At 49.1% G+C, this 20663-nt stretch overlaps 2 protein-coding genes across 7 annotated transcripts; both read right to left on the minus strand.

Moving 5' to 3' along the window:
- Window positions 1-1811: 1811 nt before the first annotated feature.
- EBP (EBP cholestenol delta-isomerase) lies at window positions 1812-6433 on the minus strand. 2 transcript variants are annotated; one of them, XM_072815690.1, is made up of 6 exons: window positions 6275-6388; window positions 5929-5973; window positions 5031-5349; window positions 3170-3206; window positions 2911-3041; window positions 1812-2308 (listed from the first exon to the last, which is right to left on the minus strand). In XM_072815690.1, exons 3-6 carry the CDS (start codon window positions 5329-5331, stop codon window positions 2091-2093), a joined length of 687 nt encoding a protein of 228 aa, XP_072671791.1. In that variant the 5' UTR covers window positions 5332-5349; window positions 5929-5973; window positions 6275-6388; the 3' UTR covers window positions 1812-2090. The 2 variants fall into 2 exon arrangements, with proteins under 2 accessions (XP_072671791.1, XP_072671790.1); XM_072815689.1 differs by lacking the exon at window positions 5929-5973 and having other exon boundaries at window positions 6275-6433.
- Window positions 6434-7378: 945 nt separating this feature from the next.
- Window positions 7379-18157, minus strand: PORCN (porcupine O-acyltransferase). Of its 5 annotated transcripts, XM_072815684.1 has the most exons (16): window positions 18000-18153; window positions 17571-17685; window positions 17163-17335; window positions 15658-15850; window positions 15273-15316; window positions 14710-14891; window positions 14499-14629; window positions 14366-14383; window positions 12875-12889; window positions 12652-12777; window positions 12389-12489; window positions 11167-11243; window positions 11008-11071; window positions 10811-10896; window positions 9701-9811; window positions 7379-7818 (listed from the first exon to the last, which is right to left on the minus strand). In XM_072815684.1, the coding sequence occupies exons 3-16, from the start codon at window positions 17296-17298 to the stop codon at window positions 7717-7719; spliced, it is 1386 nt and encodes a 461-aa protein (XP_072671785.1). In that variant the 5' UTR covers window positions 17299-17335; window positions 17571-17685; window positions 18000-18153; the 3' UTR covers window positions 7379-7716. The 5 variants fall into 5 exon arrangements, with proteins under 5 accessions (XP_072671785.1, XP_072671784.1, XP_072671786.1 ...); XM_072815683.1 differs by lacking the exon at window positions 17571-17685 and having other exon boundaries at window positions 18000-18157; XM_072815685.1 differs by lacking the exons at window positions 12875-12889; window positions 17571-17685 and having other exon boundaries at window positions 18000-18157.
- Between the last annotated feature and the right edge of the window lie 2506 nt (window positions 18158-20663).

Raw genomic sequence — 20663 nt, forward strand, 5'->3', positions numbered from 1 at the left:
TCTGGAGTTCAATCCTGATGGCATTGGAGCAGAGGTTTTGTTTATTTTTTAAAAATATTTTATTTATTCGTGAGAGATACACAGAGAGGCAGAGACACAGGCAGAGGGAGAAGCAGGCTCCCCGAAAGGAACCCAATACGGGACTTAATCCCAGACCCCAGAATCACACCCTGAGCCGAAGGCAGATGCTCAACCGCTGAGCCACCCAGGCGTCCCAAGAGCACAGGTTATTTTATTTATTTTATTTTATTTTATTTATTTTATTTTATTTTATTTTATGAGCACAGGTTTTAAATGGGGGTATGATGTGGTCAGATGCCTGTCTTGGTTGTGGAGAGAGCCTTGGATGGAAAGATACTACTGGAAGCAAGGAGATAAAAAAAAGAGGTCCTTTTCATAGTCCTGGGAAAACTTTCTCTTTCATTTATTTATTCTTCCATTCAACAAATACAAAGTGTATGCCAGATAGTCTACATATATTAATTCATTGAATCTGCATAAAAACCCAATGAGGTAGGTACTATTATTAGAATTTTACAGATGAGGGATGCCTGGGTGGTTCAGCAGTTTAGTGCCTGCCTTCCGCCCAGGGTGTGATCCTGGGGCACAGGATCAAGTCCCACATCGGGCTCTCTGCATGGAGCCTGCTTCTCTCTCTGCCTGTGTCTCTGCCCCTCTGTCTCTGTGTCTCTCATGAATGAATAAATAAGATCTTAAAAAAAATAAAAGAAAAGAATTTTACAGAGGAGAGCACTGAAGGTCAGGGAGAAACATGCTTAAGGTCAAAGGGATAATAAGTGGCATGGAGAGTAAGTGTAATGGACAGAAGATGGGCTGTGCCTGGCTTTGGCTTGAACAGTGAAGCATTTCTCAAAAGCTATACTGCAGGCAGTCTACAGGTATCTACAGTGTTTTCATTCTTTGTCATCTCCTCAAAATTCCTCAAGTGCCCATTTGTCTTATGACTCAAGGTCTATGAGGTTAATGAGAGACAGACTTTGGGAAGAGTGATGGGGTGGGTCTATAGAGAGAGAGTTATCTATTGGGTAAATGATGGGAATCTGTGGCTACATGATAGGAGGTCAGTGGGATGACAGGATGTAGGTGAGCAATGGGAACAATGGAAGAGCTATGGGATAATTGGGGACCTGTGGGGTATGAGGTAATAAATTCTGCAAGGTGAGTTATGGGGGTCTATAGGTTAGGTAATGACAGCCTATGAGGTCAATGATGGGGGATTTGTGGGAAGAGTGGGAGGGTCTGTGTGATACATGATGTGGGGGTCTATGGGGTGAGTCAGGGGGTTGTAGGGTATGTGACTGGGGTATGTGAAGTGAGTGATCAGTCTTGTGTGAGTTTTGTGGGGTCTCTGAGGTGAGTGATGGTGGAGTTTTGGAATGAGTAATGGGGAAGTCTGAGGTGAGTGAGGAAAGATCTGTGGAGTTCTTGATGGGGTATCTGTGGGGTGCCTGATCAGGACACGAGAGGCTGAATAAATTGAAAAACTTAGATTTGGAAAGTTCTCAGCCTGCCCATATTGCAAAAAATGAAAGTGTGTTCTGGAGAGAACACCAAGTGGATCATCACTTCTTAAAAGAGATAATGGGTGTCTCATGGATCTAATTGGTCATCACGGGAATCTACGGGGTCAGTGATAGGGGGTTTGTGGTGTTATAGATTGGAGGTCTAAGTAATGGTAATGGGGGTGGTCTATGGCTGAGAGAATGGTGGTCTGTGAAATGAGTGAGGGAAGGGCTTGTGAGGTCAGTCATAGGGCATCTCTGGGGTTAGTAATTACAAATTTGTCAGTGTTAGGGTCAAGATCTTTTATTTCCTGATTTTAAAAACTGCCACCATCATGGCCCTCCTAGGTTCTTCTGCACCTTTGTCCCAGTGGCTCCTGGCAGTAGCTCCACACAACTCCTTTCTTGCCCCTGCCTTTGGTCCTTCTGGTCCTTACCCATTAGCTTGAGTTTGACAGATCAATTTGCTTTGTTCCTCCGACCTGTGGGAGTAAGGACTGGATTCTTCTTCCTGGTGGAGGGTTCCTCATCAGCCAATGTTCAAGCCCAGCTTACTACTGATTAGTTCTACTTGCTCTTGGCTTTTGTGCCTTTGGCATCCAGCACGCTCTGGGCATGAGCAAGCTGCTTTACAGAATCTAGCACGAGGATTCCAGGTAGCACCAGCCACAAGCCGTTCATGAAGACAAAGTAAAACCAGAAGTAGAGCGGGTGGCCCACCTCCCCATGCTGGAATCCGTCCCGGTGCTCTGTTAGGAAATAGAGCACATCCCCATAGATCTGACCTGTGGGAGGCAGAAGGGGAAGGAGAAACCCAGTGAGGAGGAAAAGCTATTCCAAGGCATTTTCTAAGTCATCATCATTGTTAAGGTCTCAGAGCTCAGGATTCTCAAATTTCAAGAGCTAAGAATTCTGAAATCACATAGCTGAAAATTTGAAGAATTAGAAAAGTGAGAATTCCAGAAATCAGAAGCCAAAAATTTCTGAACTCAGGAGAGGTCCTACCTCTAGAACTTAAGGAAACCCCAAATCCTTAATTCAAGACAGCTCAGGATTCCAGAACTAAAAGAAAGCTAGCAATTTAAGAACACAAAAGGACTGATTATCAGATTGAGCTCAGAATCCTAATCCTGGAGGATCCAGGGGCTCCCTGCCACCTCATATAACCTTCACAGGGAATGCTGTGATGAAGGAGGAGAAATGAACCCTTCCCACTTGAGAACACAGACTGAGATGGTCATGGCTTTCCAAAACCTTAGGAGGACATCTTTCAGCCTGACTCAGCCCCAGATAGGCACAATTGAGAGATGTACCCTGCAGGGATGCCCCTGTATATGTGGATTCCCTCATCAGGCCCTCCAGCACCCAGTGTGGGCCCTCTCCTCACCCACAGAGACCACAAGTTGTAAGATGAAGCGCAGGGGCTGCTGGCGGAGAAAGGCAATCACCACCCACAGGCTAAGTGGTCCCCAAAGGCAAGCTGTGATGGTCTCCATGCATATCGTAAAGTTGTCACTCCTGTGGGAGAAAGGATTGGGGGACACTGGCATCACTGTGCTCTACCCACAGGGCACCCCATTAGTGTTCCCTGACTCACAACCACCCTAAATCAGTGCAGGTCTTCCTTGATGGAGGCAAACACTTACAGGATGTATCGGCTGTCTCCCTTGGCATACTCTTTCCCTGAAAAAGATAAGAGACATACATGAGGAATAAAGGTAAGAAAAGGAACTCAGACTTGTGAGAGCTGAGGGCCCATGTAAGGTGGGCTTTATAACCTCTCCATGCCTCAGTGTCCTCATCTGTGAAATGGGGTAGCTGTCTGGATTCTAAGGTGGACAGATGTACTCAAGATAATGTGTACAAACCTCACAGAACAATAAGTAATGCTATGATTGTCTGGTGTTCAATAAATGTGGAATAAAAGAAGGGAAGTGTAGGTGATGGGGTGTGTGAAGTAGCCAATGAGTGAGTGAGTCAGTGAGTATAAGAGAGAGCACGCACAAGCAAGTGAGTGAGCAAGCACAAAGGTGAACAGATGAGTGAATGAAAGAATGAGCAGAGAATTAATAAAAAGACCACCCAATATAAAAATAGGCAAGAGACAAGAATGGGTTCTTCACAAAAAAGGATTCCCAAATGGTCAATAAACATGAAACATGCTCAAAACTTTGATTAGTCATTAAGAAAAAGCAAATTAAGGGGAGCCTGGGTGGCTCAGTTGGTTGAGTGTCTGCCTTCAGCTCAGGTCATGATTCCAGGGTCCCAGGATGAAGCCCTGCATTGGGCTCCCTGCTCAGCTGGAGTCTGTTTCTCCCTCTCCTCCTCCCCCGCTTATGCTTGCTCTCTCTCTCTCAAATAAATAAATAAAAATCTTAAAAAAAAGAAAAAGCAAAATGAAACCATAACGAGATATCACTCGCATCCACTAGGACTAAAACTGAGAAAACACCTGACCATACCAAGTGTCCGCAAGGATGTGAAGGAACTAGAACTCCCACATGCTGTTGTTGGGAGAATAACACGGTGCCGCCAATTTTAAAAATAGTTTGGCAGTTTTTCATAAAGTTAGACACACATCTACCATTATTCTCTTCCATATTTACCCAAGAGAAATGAAAGCAGGTCTCCACACAGACTTGTGTTAGATCAAGGTGTTATATAAGAATGGCAGTTTTACTCATGAGGCCAAAAGGGAATAAATTTGCAATAGCAAAAGACTGGTGGGAAATACTCATAAATACTGGACAAGTCAAATAATTCTGTAACATCTATGCTTTGAAAGCCTTTTGTGAGCTGATGAGGCATGACCTCATTTTAAAAAAGCAAAATTCAGAAGTGTATATACCATATTACCATATGTTTATACAGCAGGGGGAAAAACGATGATGAGGATGATGATAAACAGTTATTGCATCTACTGTCTGCCAACACTGTTCTGAAAGTCTTTCTTTTTAAGATTTATTTATTTATTTATTTATTTGAAGGAGAGAGAAAGAGAGCAAGCACGTTGTGCATCAGGAATCTCAAGCGGACTCTGTGTTGAGCTCAGAGCCTGATGCAGGGCTTGATCTCCTGTGACCCCAAGATCTCGACCTGAGCCGAAACCAAGAGTCAGACACTTAACCAACTGTGCCACCCAGACACCCCTGCCAACACTGTTCTAAGTGACTTACATATATTTGGGTATTACTGTTATCCCTCTTTTACAATAGCAAACTGAGGCTTATCTGTATAATTTTTGTGTAAATAAACCCTGGAAGAAAACATACACAATTATTAACATTGATTAATAACTACAGAAACTTGGTGGACAGAAGGTAGATTTTCACTGCACATCTCTTTAAATGGTTTGTTTTTTTGACCCATGTGAATATACATCCAACAAAAAAGTTAAATAAATTTGTAAAATAAATTAATGTTAGAGTTGGTGGGTGGATGAATATCTAAGCCAATCCCTGTCCAGAAAAACCCCTCCCACAGCACATCAAAGAACTCAGGACTCACAGAGTTGGGACAAGAAAGCTTGGTCTCCAAGAAGATCTTCGTGATAAAGGCTGAACCAGCCCTCAATCACCATGTGAATGAACCCACACACTGCAAACCAGCACAGGGACAATCGCCGCCACGTCCCCAGGGGGATGACCGCAGCACGACCTGACAACAGCCATGTGGTCACAACCAAGACCCCAGAGACAGAGAAGAGGCCGGCCAGGAGATGCCACGTGGGGCAGTCGTTAGGCACAAAGTTGTCCAGCCTCAAGTGCCGAGGCCAATATGGGTGCAAGGGGCTGGCATTGGTGGTCATGTCTTTGTAGGCTGATGGCTGTGTGTGGATAAGCAGAAAGGAGAAAAAAAAAATAGAGAACTTGAACAAATATAGAAAGCACACAATGAGATCATAAAATCAAATCCAAATAGTTTATTATCGCAATAAATGTAAATGGACTAAAATTATCAGTGAATACACTGTATTAAAAATAGTCCAATTATATGCAGTTTTAAAATCATCACCATAAGGCTGTTTCAGTCCTCTAGGAGTCCTGTGATATGGAAGACACAGGAACCAGGCCACATTCTAGCCCTCGGGGGTCATAGTTTGCTGGAGAATATAAAGGTACCAGGCCTGGTCCCTGCCCTCATTGGTCATACCCTGATAGAGGGGACAAAGGAGCCTGGCGTGGTCCCCGCCCTCCGGGGTCACAGTCGGCTGGGGGAGACACAGAGATCAGGCTGGGCTACACTGCAGGGGTCAGGGTTTAGCATCTTTCAACAGAAATCTATCCCCTCCCCATAGTCCTGGAAACTGCAGGACAGAAGAGAGAAAACTAATCAGAATTACAACCCCCGAGTTCAGTGTATGGAGAGCCAGACCCTTCCTGAAATCGCCCGTAAGGCCACCAACCTGCGAGGAAGAGGGAAGCGGAAGGCAGGGGTCCCGTGCATAGGTCTAAACAGGAAAACGAGGGTCAAACACAGAGACCACCAATTAGGACTAGAAGCCTCTAGGCTAGCTGTCCAATGAGAAGGCAGATCTTCTGTCGTCTGGGCAACCGCGCGGTTGGCGGGGGTGGAGGGGTGTCTCACGCAGGCGCGTTCGGTGGGCGGTGGGAGACTGGGAGTGTGGGAGTGTGTGGGGCGCGCCCGCGTTTGGGGGGCGGCGGGAAGGGTCTCGCACAGGCGCCGAGGGCCGGCTGTTTAGCAGTAGCGAGCTAGGGGACGGAGTGGTAGGCTGAGCGGAGGACACTCACCCGGCGGCGCGGTCGCGGCAGCCTCTCTCACACACTCCCGGATCTAAGTTAGCTTGCTGGCTGCGTAAAATCCCTCGTCCCGACTCACCCCCTCACAGGTTCCTCACCTTACGGAGCTGGCCAATGGAGGGGCTGAGAAGGCGGCCAGTGCCGTTCCTAACCAATAGGAGCTCCCTGTGTGCCGCCGGCCCCACCCCCGTGCGTGGTGCCATTTTCGCTGTTGGTTGAAGCCCAGTCAGGAGCTGCAGGAAGGGTGGGACCCGCCGAGGTTGGTGGGCGTTTTCGGGCTGAGCCGGGTCTGCTGCGAGTCGTGGCTTTGATTTCCCCTATCCCATTGTCAGTCTTATCGGAAACCGGGTGTTTATCCTCCTCATCTACTGTTGAGTCAGCATTGCTTTGGGTTCGCTCACCTTTGCCCTCGTTTTTTAGGCAGAGCAATCAATGAGTTCCTGGACCGGTCTTCAATCCTAATGCCCGAACCAGCAAAAAAAAACTTAATACGACAGGCAGAGCACATCTTGTACACTGCCTCTCTCCTCTCCCTCGGCGCTCAGAGCTTCTCAGCGGCCATCTCCACCTCTCCCGACTTATAAAGTCAGAAGAACTTGTCAAAACCCAGGCTCCTCAGCCTTGCTGGCCATTTGTCATTGAGACCCCCCGGTCTGCCTTTGCCAACTCTGAAGAGGCAATCCCGACTCCCTAACTCTTAAGCCAGCAGGCACCCCAGGCCGGGCAATCAATCAGAACCCAGACCTATCCTAACAAACAGGAACCCACAAGCTTCAGTCCTAAGGACCAATAAGCATGAACTCTTCATCTGTCTTGCTTTCTCCCTCCCCGTCCTAGTCAGAATAACCAATCAGTTTTTCAGCCAGTAACTATCAGCTTCCCAGCGCCCCATCCAATTATCTAGTCTGTCCTAGCTCCACTGAAATCAAGCTGTGCAGTCCTCAGGCTCATCATCCAAAACTGAGCAATAACAAATTAACCAGGAAGTGATCACAACCTGCTCCCTCTTAATGATTTCCAATTTCTAAACCTTTATCCATACTGTGCCCATTCCTCAGTCGATCCTATTCCCCACTGAGCAGTGAAGAAAGAGCCTTTTGTATCTTTCCTACTTTTATTTGACAATAACAAACTGTATATAAAAAGGGAGAAGGAAGGCGGGGAGGCCCTGGATCTACCCCTCTCTGCTTCCCCAAGCATCCTCCATCTCTAGGCCCCAGCAGGGACCACCCCCTTCCCGCCTTGTGGTGTAGTGGGGATCGACAGGCATGGAAATTGTGTGTGTGTGTGTGTGTGTGTGTGTGTAGGGGTGTCAGGGGGATCAAGGATGGAGAGGGGTCAAGACTTAGAGATAGGGCCTTCCCTCATCTCCCATCAGGGCTGGCACCCTGAGGAGGAATCTTGAGGAAGCTATGTGGGTCCACAGGGGTGCCTCAGCCTATGAGACGATAGAAGATCCAACATCCAAAAGTGACCCAGTGACTGGCCCAGCTGAGCTCTGACCACTTGTGGACAGTGTATGCCATGCCGTAGCCCTGTGGGAGAGAAAGAGGTGACAGTCCCACTTGGCAAGAACAAAAAAAGGCCTCAGGAAAACCCATCCTTTGCTCAAGGACAGTTCTGTGACTCCATGGTCACCCTAGGTGAGGCTCCAGAGAAGAGACTGGGTACGTATGAAAGATAAGCAGATTTAGGTGGGGTTTTTTTTCTTTCATGTTTTCTTTTTCTTTCAAAATTATTTTAAAAACAAAACAAGGCAATTCCACTCTCTGACCAGTATTCTCCCTAATACAGAAGGAGCTTCTAGGAATTGATTTTTCAAAAAGAATAAAAAAAACTGGCAAAGGAGGGGAGTATGCCATTTTCACTGAGTATAAAACCCCAGTGGCTCTTAAACATATGAAAAGATACTTAGCCTCATTCCTAATTTTCTTCCTCTCAACCCGGCAAACATATCCAGGAAATCTGAGAGGCACTCTGTCGGTAGGGCGACAGGTATGGTCACACATTGCTGGAGGGAGGCAAAAAGGTAACTTCTCCATTGTAACTATCAAGGATAGATCCTATAGTTTTGACTGCACCTGTGTGAATCCACAATGGGTACAAGGGTATTGTTACTTGCTGCAGCACCACTTGCAATAGGAAAGGGCTGGAAATCATCTGGGTGTTCAGTGACAAGGGACAAACTACACTGTGTGATGTTGTCATATCCTCGCAATGGAAACAAATGAATGAGGACATGCCACATACTTATGTGGAAGATTTTCAAGAATTATTATGTGAAAAAAGTGACATGCAGAACAGTACCATTCATGAGTCACCTTAGGATAAAAACTGGGGTGGGGAAGGGAATTAAAATATATATTTATATTTGTTTATTGAGCTTACACTTTAAAAGGATATTTTAATAAGATGAATAAAAGTAGTTACCTGTAAGAGGGCAGGAAGTAGACAGTAGGAGCAAGACTTTTCCCTGAAAATCTTGGATACTGTTTTGTTTTTGAACTTTGTGATATGTGCATTAACTATTTTTAAATGTCTTAATAAAAATAAAACCCAGATTTTGCACACTCAACCTGAGTGAAGATTAAAAATTGTTTTTAATGACAAACTATGAAATAAAAGTTTTATTTTCAATTAAAAATAAAAAATTCAACTAAAAGAGAAGCAAAACCTGGATCCTGCAGGAGCCAGAGGAAGAAACAGTATTTTTAAAATTGTCTTTCCTTTAGAAAGGAGGAAAATCTAGAATATGCATACTCCACATGAATAAAAATAGTATATAGATTTTAATGTACATTTTTAAAGCAGAATCCAGAGTTTGCACACTTGACCTGAGTAAAAATACTTCTTTAATTAAAGGAGAAAGAAACTTTGTGAATTCTACCTAAATAAATATATGGTGAAAGAATTAATTTTTTTTTAAAGTAAAACCTGGGGCCCTTTGGGTGGCTCAATCGGTTAAGAGGCTGCCTTCACCTCAGGTCATGATTCTGGGGTCCTGGGATGGAGCCCCAAGTGGAGCCCAGAGTGGAGTCGGGTTCCTTGCTTGGCAGGGAGCCGGCTTCTCCCTCACCCACTGCCCCTCCCCCTACTCATGTTCTCTCTCTCTCTCTCTCTCAAATAAATAAAATATTTTGAAAAGTTAAAACCTGGATTTTTCACTCCATCTCTATAACATAAATTTTATAAGTAAAAATAAAAACCATAGTTTGCACATTTCACTCTAATAAAAGCCCTAACAGGACAAATCAACCAGAAGGGCCATGGGAAAGAAGGACCAAGGAACACTAGCTTCACAAGCTAGACACGTGACACGAGATCCTCAATGCCTCGGCCTCTTCACCTTTGTTCTCATGGTTCCCATGAGCAGGAAGCACATCCCTAAGTAACCTCCAGCCCAGGGTCCCACCTCACCTGCTCCTCTGTGGTGTCATCCACATCGACATCAAACAGGGAGCCCAGGTAGGCCAGGTGGAAGATGGCCAGGGCCCCAAAGAGCAGGTTTAAGACTCGTACCCCCAGGCCCTGTGGGGGACAGATGGATATGCTTGGCAGCTGGATCTGCTCACTGTACCCCAGCCCCACCTGGGCAGGGGAGCCCAGGTAAATGCACAAGGCACAGTGGGTCCCAGGAATCAGGACATCCAGGGCACAGGGCACCCCCTGTGGTAGGAAAAATGGTTTGGATCTTCCCATGGGTGCTCAAGAGGTATTCAAGGATGAGGGTACTATTAGCGTGAGGGCATCTGCATCTGGGGTAGGGAGATGTGAATGTTCAGGCAGAGGAGGAAGAATGGAGTGGCTTGCATTGGGGGTTTATGGTGATAAACATCAGTTGCTGGGTGGGAGAGATTATCTGAGGTGGCCCAGGATTTCTCATTGCAGACAATGAAAAGAACAAATCCCCACCATGACCCAGAGAACCCACCACTCTCCCCTTCTTGCTTGGCTGTTAAAGCCATGCTGGTCTCCTTGTTCGACAAATATTCCAGGCTCTCTCCCATCTCAGAGCGTTTACACCGCTTGTTCTCTCCTTGCCTGGAACGCTTCTCTTCCCCATCTCCTTCAGTTAAAGAACTCAAAAGTCAATCTCCCTATTCAAAATTGAAACCACTCACCCCCCTCCATACTTCCTGCCCTTTCCCTTATGTCTTTTCTCCTTGGCATTAATCACAATCCAAAAAAACTATTATACTTTACTGACTCTTTACACATGTACGGTCTCATCTGTTAAAATGTTTGTCCCATAGGGACAAACTGTTTTGTTTACCACTGTGTCTCTGAGGCCTAGAGCAGTGCCTGATGCCAGCAGGTGCTCAATAAATGTTCACGGGGGGTGGGGTGGGGAACAAATGCCAGGTGTGTATACAGCAGGTGCTTGATAAATGTGAAAGAAATGGGTGCCAGTGAATAGAAGTGAGGTTCCGGGGATGGCTCAGGCACCAGAAGAGGAAGCTGGGCACCCCAAAGTAACATTTTTGAGGGGGAGTATTGGGCATAAGGTTGACCGGGCTGAACCCTCACCAAGCGATGCTGGTGCGAACAGTTCGGTGGGCATCGTTTCGACAAGACGCAGGCACTGAGGATCCGAGCCAGGCGCTTCCGGAGGACTAGGGCAGGGGCCAGGAGGTAAGGGGGTGGTCAGGTTAGCCTCAGGCGATAGTGGTTCTAGCCCTGCCCCTACCTTCCATCCCATCTGCTGGGTTGCGTTCTGCACTCACCATGTTCCACATAAGTGATAAATGCCAGGGACAGCAGCACCGCAGCCAAATGGAAGCTGAAGCCCTGGAAGGCCCAGGGGGCAAGGAGGTGAATAAGGAGGAGGCCCTGCCAACCCTGTCCAGCTCTCCCAACCCCACGTCCCGCTCTGCCCAGCTCACGTGCAGGAGGGCACTGGCTGCGTAGGTGACCAGCACGGCTGAGAAGGTCCCCAGGCGTAGAGCATTCTTGAAAACATCTGGAAGGGGGAGATGCAGGTCAAGAGTCTCTTGGCATCCCCTCTGCCCTTCCTGGGGGGCTATAGGGCAAAGCAAGGAACCCACAACCTGTTGGAGCCCCCCAGAACAAAAATCTTTATAATGGCCTCAAACTACACATGTCCAAAACTTACCTCCTGATCTTCCCACCCAACCTGCTCCTCCTATAGTGTCCTCAAGTTCAGCCAATGTCAACTCTACTCTTACAGTTCCTCAGGGACAAAATCTAGAATCACCCTTGCGCTGCCCTCCCTCCATCCCCACAAGCAAACTCTCGGCAAAGCCTGTCAGTTCCACCTTCAGAATTTATCCAGAATCTGACCTCTCTTCTCCACATCCACTGCCACCACTGCCATTGCTTGCTTGGACTACTGCAGGGGCCTCCTCACTGCTTCCACCACCCTTGTCTGCTTCCCATCTGCTCTCATAGCAGCCAGAAAGTCCTGTTACAACCCAAGCCAGGCCTTAGTCTTCCTGTGCTTAGATCCCTGCTATGGCTCCATTTCTCAGAGAAAAAGCCAAAATCCTCCCCATGGCCAGTGAAGCCTTATAGGAACAGGACCTTGTCAGCTCTCTGACCTCACCTCCTGCCACTGATCCCCTTGCTCACTCTGCTCCCACTGCACTGGTCTCCTCCCTATTCCTCAAATGTGCCAGGTGTGCTGCCTCAGGGCCTTTGTACTGGCTGTTCCCACCATCTGTTACACTCCTCCCCCACACATTGGCACTGCTTAATATTTCATCTTGTTCAGGTCTTTGTTCAAATGTCACCTCCTCTCTGGGACTTTCTCTGGTTAATTTATTTAAAATTGCAACACTCCCCCTGCCCTGGACTCCTGCCAACACTCCCAGATCATCTTTATCGGCTTCATTTTTTTTTTTAACCATAGCACCTGACACCACTTGAACTTTGTATTTTCTTTTCTCTTACTGTCTGCTCTCCCTACAAAAATGCCAGTTCCCCAGAGGCAGGCACTTCGGTTTTTGTTTTTGTTTTTTTCTGGTCACTGCAGTATCTCCAGTGCCTAGTACACAATAGGTTCTCAGTAAATGTTTGTTATATGAACGGGAAAGGGCCTGGATTGAAGACTCCCAACTCTCTTGGAATGATGGCTTGGGGACTCACAGTTATTTAGCCAATAAGACATGGGTAGGTTCCAGCTTGTGACAACTTCCACCATGGACCGGGGCAGCTCCACGTTCAGTGGCTTGGATACCGTCAGGTCCCTGTAGGCAAAAGAGACATGCAAATTCATTCGGGGTCTCACCCATCCATTGAACCTCCATACTTTTGTCTTGGCTGTTCCCTCCCCTGGGACTCCCTCCCCCCTCCCTGAAGCTCCTCTAGGCAGCACCCTGTGGGAGAGGGGGCCCCCCAGCCCTCCCCACCATTCCAGGTGATCCTTCTCCTCGGTGAAGCCAGCCCCTGCCAACGTGGCCGTGGCCTCGGACAGAAAGCCCACAAAATAGTTGCTGAAGTGGAAGGAGACAGCACTCTCGTAGGCTCGCAGCCACCTGGGGAGAAAGTAGTAGGGGAGAGAGGGATCATTTCTAGGCCACAGCATGACACCCACCTCATGTCAGCATCCCCAGCCCCACTCTGCAGACTCACCTTACCATGGTGCCCCTAGGGCCCCCGGGGGTCAGAAAGGCAGCAGAGGAGAAAGGAAAGAGAGTCAGAGAGGACCTGGAGGCCTGCCGGAGTTGTTTGTAGACAAGACAAGACAAGACAAGACAAACATGGCAGCAAAAGAGGTGTACTATGATAGTCACATGCATACATACACCGTCTGTTAGTTTCACATGCCTCAAACAGATGTGTGAGCTGCCTTGCAATGTGACACAGTCCTGGGGCACCTGGGTTGGCTCAGTCGGTTAAGCATCTGCCTTCGATTCAGGTCACAATCCCAGGGGTCTTGGGATCGAGTGCCCACATCAGCGGGGCTCCCTGCTCAGCAGGGAGACTGCTTCTCCTTCTCCCTCTACCCTCATCCTTCTTGTGCACGTGCACTGCCTCTCTCTCTCTCTCTCAAATAAATAAATAAAATCCTTTTTAAAAAAATGACATGGTCCTATAGCCTCACGTGGCCAGACATCCAGACCCAGCAGCCACACTGTCAGAGGCCTGAACTCAACGTGCTACACACTGACACAGCCTCGTGGCCAGACACAAACACCATCAGACTCCCAGCCTCATAGCTCTCCAGTCGGATTCAGTGACCATAAGACACACCAGAGTCCTTTATTTAGGCACAGATACCACCAAACCAAGTACCCTGCTACCCTCGAGACAGTCATCCTCTCAGTTGCACAATCAGACATGATGAAAAACAGCCAGCATCCAGGAAAATGTGTAAGTTCTGGAATCAGGCCTGGGAGTAATGCCTGGCTGTGGAGCTGGGTGACACTGGGCAAGCCATTCCACCCTTTGGGAGCCTCATTCAGCATCAGACATGATCAGTGGCCAGCAAGTGGGGCACTGGGTCATGAACTCAAACAGCTTGGATGAAATCCTAGTCATGCTAGAGGTGGATGGTCAGTCCCACTGACAGGCACAGACACCCATTTAGTCATGGCCCCTCAGCTAGACAACACCAGGCAGCCAGAGAAGGCGGACTCACAGGCGGAATTCATCATAGATAGGCACACAACAGACTATAGTTCGGACCCATTCCCAGGCAGTCTCAGATGACCCCACTTTATCTGATCCAGTGACAGGTACACATCCCATCACTGACAGTGGCACAGCTGGACAGCCAGAATACCAGTCCCACAAGAGAGTGAGTGGCTGACAGGCAAACAACCCATAGACACCCCTTGCCAGAGTCACAGTCAGGTCGGCATCACCCACCGATACATACTCGTCCCTCCCCACGGTAGTCACGTGACTTCCCCCCCAACAATGGAATGGGTGGATAGCCAGACTCAGTTTTGTGTTGGAGAGTCAGTCACACAGTCACAGAGCCGATCTTGGTCAAACGGTTTCTGTCTAGTCACGGGATAGAAGGTCAGACAGTCTCGGACTCCCAGAACAAACCGGCCACAGACTGCGCCCCCAGCCCCCAGTCAGCCCCACTTGCCCTTAGCACCTGCCCTCATTTACCTGGCTTTGCGTTTCTTGCTGTAGTAACAGAAGACAGATAGAAGAATTAAGAGACCGGCTCAGAGCTGGGGTGACCCCAGGTCCCTACCCAACCCCCGCACCGTTGGGTAAAGGCCTTGAAGGCTGTGCTCACTTGCGAAGGAGGCGGTCACCGTCGAGGGGGATGAAGTATGGGAAGAGGTAGGGGCCCACACAGGTGGACAGCACAAGGCACAGCAGGGCCAGCGCCAGGCTCCGGGCCACCTTCTGCAGCCAGCGGCGGCTCTGTGGGGATCAAGGCTCCATGAACACTGCCCCGTGGTGGCTCCCGCAGTCCCTGCCCACCTGTCCACCCAGGACCTCACCAGTGGGCGGCCTTGGACAGCCTGCAGGTAGCTGTGGAAGGATATCCAGGGCCCAAAGACGATGGTGCCCACGAAGTAGAGGTAGCCCATGAACTCCATGGGCGAGGGCACCGCACCCACCTCGCCCCGGTCCAGGTCGAAGCCCAGAGACACCGCCTTCATGGCCACGATCATCTGGGCCCCTATGTGTGGGGCCCACAGTCAAGTGGACAGGCGAAGAGCAGGTCCGCGTGGGGGGGGGGTGGGGCGCACCAGGGGAGAGCAGGGAGGAAAAGAGGAGTACAAGGGTGGATGGGTGGGCCCAGTGTCAGACAGGCAGGTGAGCAGGTGGGCCCGGGACAAGCAGATGCCTTTACTCAAGTGCCAGGAGAAAGGACAGACAGACGGGAGGGGGAAGGCATGGGAGAGAGAGACATGGATATAAGGGGAATCGGAGGCCTGCACATCCACCAGGGTGGGCAGATGTGGGAGAAAAGTGGGGAAGGAAAGACAGGGTTGGGGCATTAGGAGCTGTGGAGCAGGACAGGAGGACTGGGGCAGGTGAGAGGGCCAGGGCTGCCTACCTCTCATCTTGTGCCATGTCACGGTATCCACCATGTGCATCTCACTAAGGAAAAAAAAAAAGGTGGTCTTGGCTTCATGACTCCCATGGTCTCAGGACCACGGAGCAGGGAAACCAAGGTGCGGAGATGGTTCTATCCCCCTCCCTAACCTTTCCTGCACAATCTCCTGGAGGAATAATTCTCCAGGACTCCCTCCTCCAGGGGGAGCCCAAGCCCAGCCTGTCCCGCGCAGCCTCCAGAAAGAACAAGTCTCCCAGACTCCTGCCCCCCTCCACCTCCAGGAATACCCTATGCCCTCCCTGTCCTGGACAGCCTCGCCAGCTGTAGCCTGGGGTCCCGCTGGCCCTTTTGCTGAGGGCGCGGGGATGACGACTCACACCCATACCCCATGAGCAGGTAGATGAGGATGGTGACGGAGAGGAAGACGCCTCGATGGGAGGAATGTCGGCAGAGGAACAGCACGAGGTAGCACAGGAGGCTGAGCAGCACGACCCAAACCATGTGCAGCTGGAAGAAGTGGTAGAGGCTAAAGAATCCACCTGCCACGGTGCTCGCATGCTTCAGGTAGGACGGCAACCCTTCCGGTGACAGAGAGAGAGAGAGAGAGAGAGAACAAGAAAGGGAAGTTGGGTGGGCTGGTAGGGAGCAAGGGCATCTCTGCAGAGGGCACAACATGGACAAAGGCCTAGAGGCTGGAATGTGGTGAGACTGCAGGGGGCCCGAAGTGGGGCTTGGGGAGCCGGAGGGGTGGCAGGGCCCGGGTTTAAGAAGAAAGGTCTATAAAGGACATTTTGGGAACCGTGGGGGAAATCTGAATATCTACTTATGTTAGATAATTATTCCTGGACCCAGAGTAAATTTCTTGAGGGGTGATGGTTGAGGGTGTGCTTGTTGGGGGGGGATGTCCTTGTTCTTTGGGGGCACACACTGAAAGATTTGGGGTGAAGTGTCAACACATTCTTCACACGATTCAGGAAGATGATAGGTAGATAGAAAGATAGAGCTAACATGTCATGATGTTGACAGTTGGAGAATCTGGTAGTGCATATATGGGTGCTCGTAACATGATTCAGCTTAACTTTTCAGTAACTTTGAAATATTTCAAAATGATGAACCTGGGGGGAAAAAAACCATCCACTTAAAATAAAAGAAAATAGGGAGGGGGGTGCCTAGCTGGCTCTGTGGGTGGAGCATGCAACTCGTGATCTCGGGTCATGAGTTCGAACTCCATATTGCGTGTACAGATGACAAAAAAAATTAACTTTAAAAAAGAGAAAAGAAAAGAAAGTAGAGAACCTTTGAATCCCAGATTTCCAAAATTCTCAGCCTCCTATGGGAACCTTTGGAACTTGGAATCTTGTCATTTGGATATAGGCTTGCCACGATTGTGGAAACATTCCAGAGTCCTACAATCCAGAAATCTCATTATGCCCTGCTTCTGGAAATCCATAATGCCAGCTTTTTGGAAGCCTAGAATGTGTGGATTTCAATTTGTCAGAATGCCCAAGCCCTGTAACATGGTACTTTGGGATTCCATAGCCCTGGGACATTAGCATCCCCAAATCTTGTAACCTTGGGATGTAGACATTTTAGGATCCCAAGATCCAAGAACCTCAGCTTTCTAGAATCTCAGAACCCAGGCATACTGAAAGATGTGGCTTGCCATGGCAGGCTGTATCTTGATGTGGTGTGGGGCATGGGGTGGCTGGGCATAGTAGAATGTGGTATAGTGGAATGGCACTGGGGCTGCTGGGATGTGGTGGGCTAGATATGTTGGAGTCTGGCTTGGCATGGCAAGATGCAGCAGGATAAAATGTTGGCTTAGGATGGATGAATGTGGTACGTATGATATGGCCTGGTGTGGGGGCATACAGTGTGGCAAGCACTTACCAAGCCTCCAGAGGAGGCGGCATGCGAGGCAGATGGCAAGGAGCAGCCAGATCTGGTCAAGGCCCTGCTGGGCAGTAGGCAGGAGACAGCCCTGTAGCAGTTGCTGGAAGAATTCCTGGCGGCTGAAGGTGGCCATTGCGGACCCCCACGGATGGATGGACAGATGGATAGACCTGTCAAAGTGGGGACACAGAGGGAGCCAGGAAGTCCATGGGGCAGAACCAGCTCAAAGGATGGACTTGAACACTCATCTTTCAGTTTGGGGCTGTCCCTGTGGAGATACGGTACTAGGGGACTGAAGGAGGGTGTGAATGTCAGGTACATCAGACTGAGCCACGAACTGTGTGTATGGATGGGTGTCCTGGGTGCACACACACAGCCCATGACCTGTGGTGGTGAAGGAAGGACCTGTGTCTCTTGTATGCTGTGAACAGTCCGGGTCCGATGTAATTGAATGGTGTACATTCTAGGCCCACATATCAAATGGGGGGGGGCGCTCCGTGGTTTCCAAGGTAGAGTCACTCTGTGTGGAAGGCAAAGAGGGAGATCCTGTGACACTCGGGGGCCGTGTGCATCTCTTCTTCTACAGATGTGGGGGGTGTCCTGTATCCCCTGAGCGCCCCATCTCACCCCCACCTGGCCTCTTGCGGGCGCCAACAAAGCTCTGCCCAGGCCCGGGAGCTGCAGGAAGGTGAAGTTGGCAGTAGGGGATGAAGCAATTGGAGCAGTGGGAAAGGTGATGGAGAGGGGGCCCCAGGACACGCGCTGCAGACCCGCGCGGGGAGGCCGGCTCGGGATGGGAGCGGGGCAGCCGCACGCGCACTGCCGGCGACTTACCTGGCAGGAAGGAAGCCGCGGTCCTGGGGGCCGGGGACGCACTGCCGCCGCCACCGTCGCCGCCTCCTCCGGGCAGCCTCCCCCGCAGGCCGCAAGGCCGGGACCAGCTGCGGCTCCCTGGGCGGCGCGGAGAGCGGGCCCTTTAAATCCCGGGGAGGCCCGGCCGGCCAGCTCGGCCAATGAGAGGGCAGGAGAGGGGCGGGGACGGAGGAGGAGGGGAGCCAGAGGATAGAGGGAAGGAGGAGCGGGAGGTTGAGAGCAGCCGGGCGCGGGAGGACGTCGGCGCGCGGAACGTTTGCGCCGGCACCTATCCGGCCTCTTGGGGCTGTCGCAGCCCCTTGAGGGTTCGCGCCGCGAGGTCTCCTGGCCGTCCGGGAAGAAACTTTCAAATCGTCAAATTCATAATCCGTGGAAGCTGAGATGGGAAAGATGGGGAGAGAGAAGGAAAGCCCACTCCCGGCCAAACTGCCCACCCGCGCAGGTCTTCTGGCCACTTTTGTCACCCCCCCCCCCCCCCCCCGCTTGGTTTCACAGATGGGAAAATAAATCGAGATCTCTCCTTCCCCATCCGGTGAGGGAATTAAAGGAATCTCCAAGGCTGCCCACCCCCCAGAGACGGGCCAGAAGCATAATTACTGTGTCACCTAGGAGTGGGAATTAGGTGCCTGGGCTTCCCCTAGGGATTCCTCGTGAGCACTTGGCTTGTCGTTGAGAACTGATATGCTTGCATTACTCCCTACTGGACTCACTCCTGGCCTGAGGGTGACCCCAGCAAAGAGTGTTTCCTGTGAACTGGGAGGCTAGTACAGGGTATAGATCGGGAGAGGGCATGTTTATTTTTTTTAATTTTTTTTTATTTATTTATGATAGGCACACAGTGAGAGAGAGAGAGGCAGAGACACAGGCAGAGGGAGAAGCAGGCTCCATGCACCGGGAGCCCGATGTGGGATTCGATTCCGGGTCTCCAGGATCGCGCCCTGGGCCAAAGGCAGGCGCCAAACCGCTGAGCCACCCAGGGATCCCGAGAGCATGTTTAAAAGGCACTTCCAGTGCCCCCAACAATGATTTCTCCTGGGTTCTATCTGCACCAACACTGAGGATTTATGCAACACCTGCTGTCTACCTTCCTTACCCTGCAGTGCCTGGACACTCCCCTCTGTCCCTAGGCTGATAAAGGTTTATTATTACAAAGGGGCATTTATTGGGCACATACTGCATGTTTAGCATGAGTAGCAAGAGAGAAGGAAGCCCATGTCAAGCTGGACCCCACCGTGACCTGAGGAGCTAAGGAAAACAGGATCTAATCAGATTAATACCTGCCAGTATGAAGCTGGGCAAGCCACTCCCTGGGCTTCAGTGTGCCTTTCTGTTAAACAGAAGAGGGGGATTATCACTTCTTTGCTTGGAAATACCAGTAGCAGTTGAAGAGAAATGGATGCTTTATCTCTTTAAAAGATGTTAACATAAAGTTAAATAGACATTTAACTCATAAAATTAATATTCATGTATTACAAGTGAAAAATGTTTAACACAGCAAGAACATATATATATATATATATATGATGAATAATTATAGTCCAGATGCACAAACACTAATTCTTCTCCCTTAATACAGACCATGCATTTTTGAATTATCATTGTAATTTCTTCCTCAGTTTTTTGTAAGATTGATTGATTGATTTATGAGAGACACACAGAGAGAAAAAGACTTAGGCAGAGGGAGAAACAGGCTCTCTACAGGGAACCTGATGTGGGACTCTACGGCAGGACGGGGGAATCACAACCTGAGCCAAAGGCAGAGGCTCAACCACTGAGCCACCCAGATGCCCTTCTTCCTTAGTTTTCAAACATACTCGAGTAGAGTCAAGAATGACCCACAGCATAGGCCAGAAATATTTCCGTTAGTTGTAAGACCTAGCATTTAAACTGGAAGATCCTCACTACAGGTGACCCTGAGCTTCACAGACTTGATTGTTTCCATCTAGTCTTTTGATGTGTGTGACAAAGAACTAGCATATAGACTCTAGGACATCTAAAGGATACCTACAAATCAATAAGAAAAAGTCAAACAACACGCTAGAAAAATGGATAGTGGACACAAATAGGTAATGCACAGCAGAGGACACTTGAAGTGACCAAAATGTATAATATATGAAAAGATAACCTGATCTCTTTAGTTGTCAGTGAAATGCAAAATTAAAACGACAGATACCATTTCACCTCTACTAGATGTGGTGTTTCATATTTTTATCACTAGAGCTTTATAGAGGGTGGGCATATCTGTTAAATCTTTTAGCCTTTGTGGTCATTCCAGATTATGGATTCTGGGGCATTTTAAATGGTCTCCCCATAATTAAAGAGATGCAAATTAAGACAATGAGATCCCATTTTTCACTTATTAGATGGGAAAAAATACCAAGTCTCATAATAATAACACATTTATCTCTGTTTCTTTCTGTCTCTGCTTCTATATATCTATCATCTATATCTATCTATCTATCTATCTATCTAAGATTTATTTATTTACTAGAGAGCAAGAGAGGGAGAGCACAGAGGGAGAGGGAGAAGCAGACTCCGTGCTGAGCAGTGAGCCTGATGTGGGACTCCATCCCAAGACCCTGAGATCATGATCTGAGCTGAAGGCAGATGCTTAACCAACTGAGC

Source organism: Canis lupus, chromosome X (genome assembly GCF_048164855.1).
Source record: "Canis lupus baileyi chromosome X, mCanLup2.hap1, whole genome shotgun sequence".
NCBI classification, from domain to species: Eukaryota; Metazoa; Chordata; class Mammalia; order Carnivora; family Canidae; genus Canis; species Canis lupus.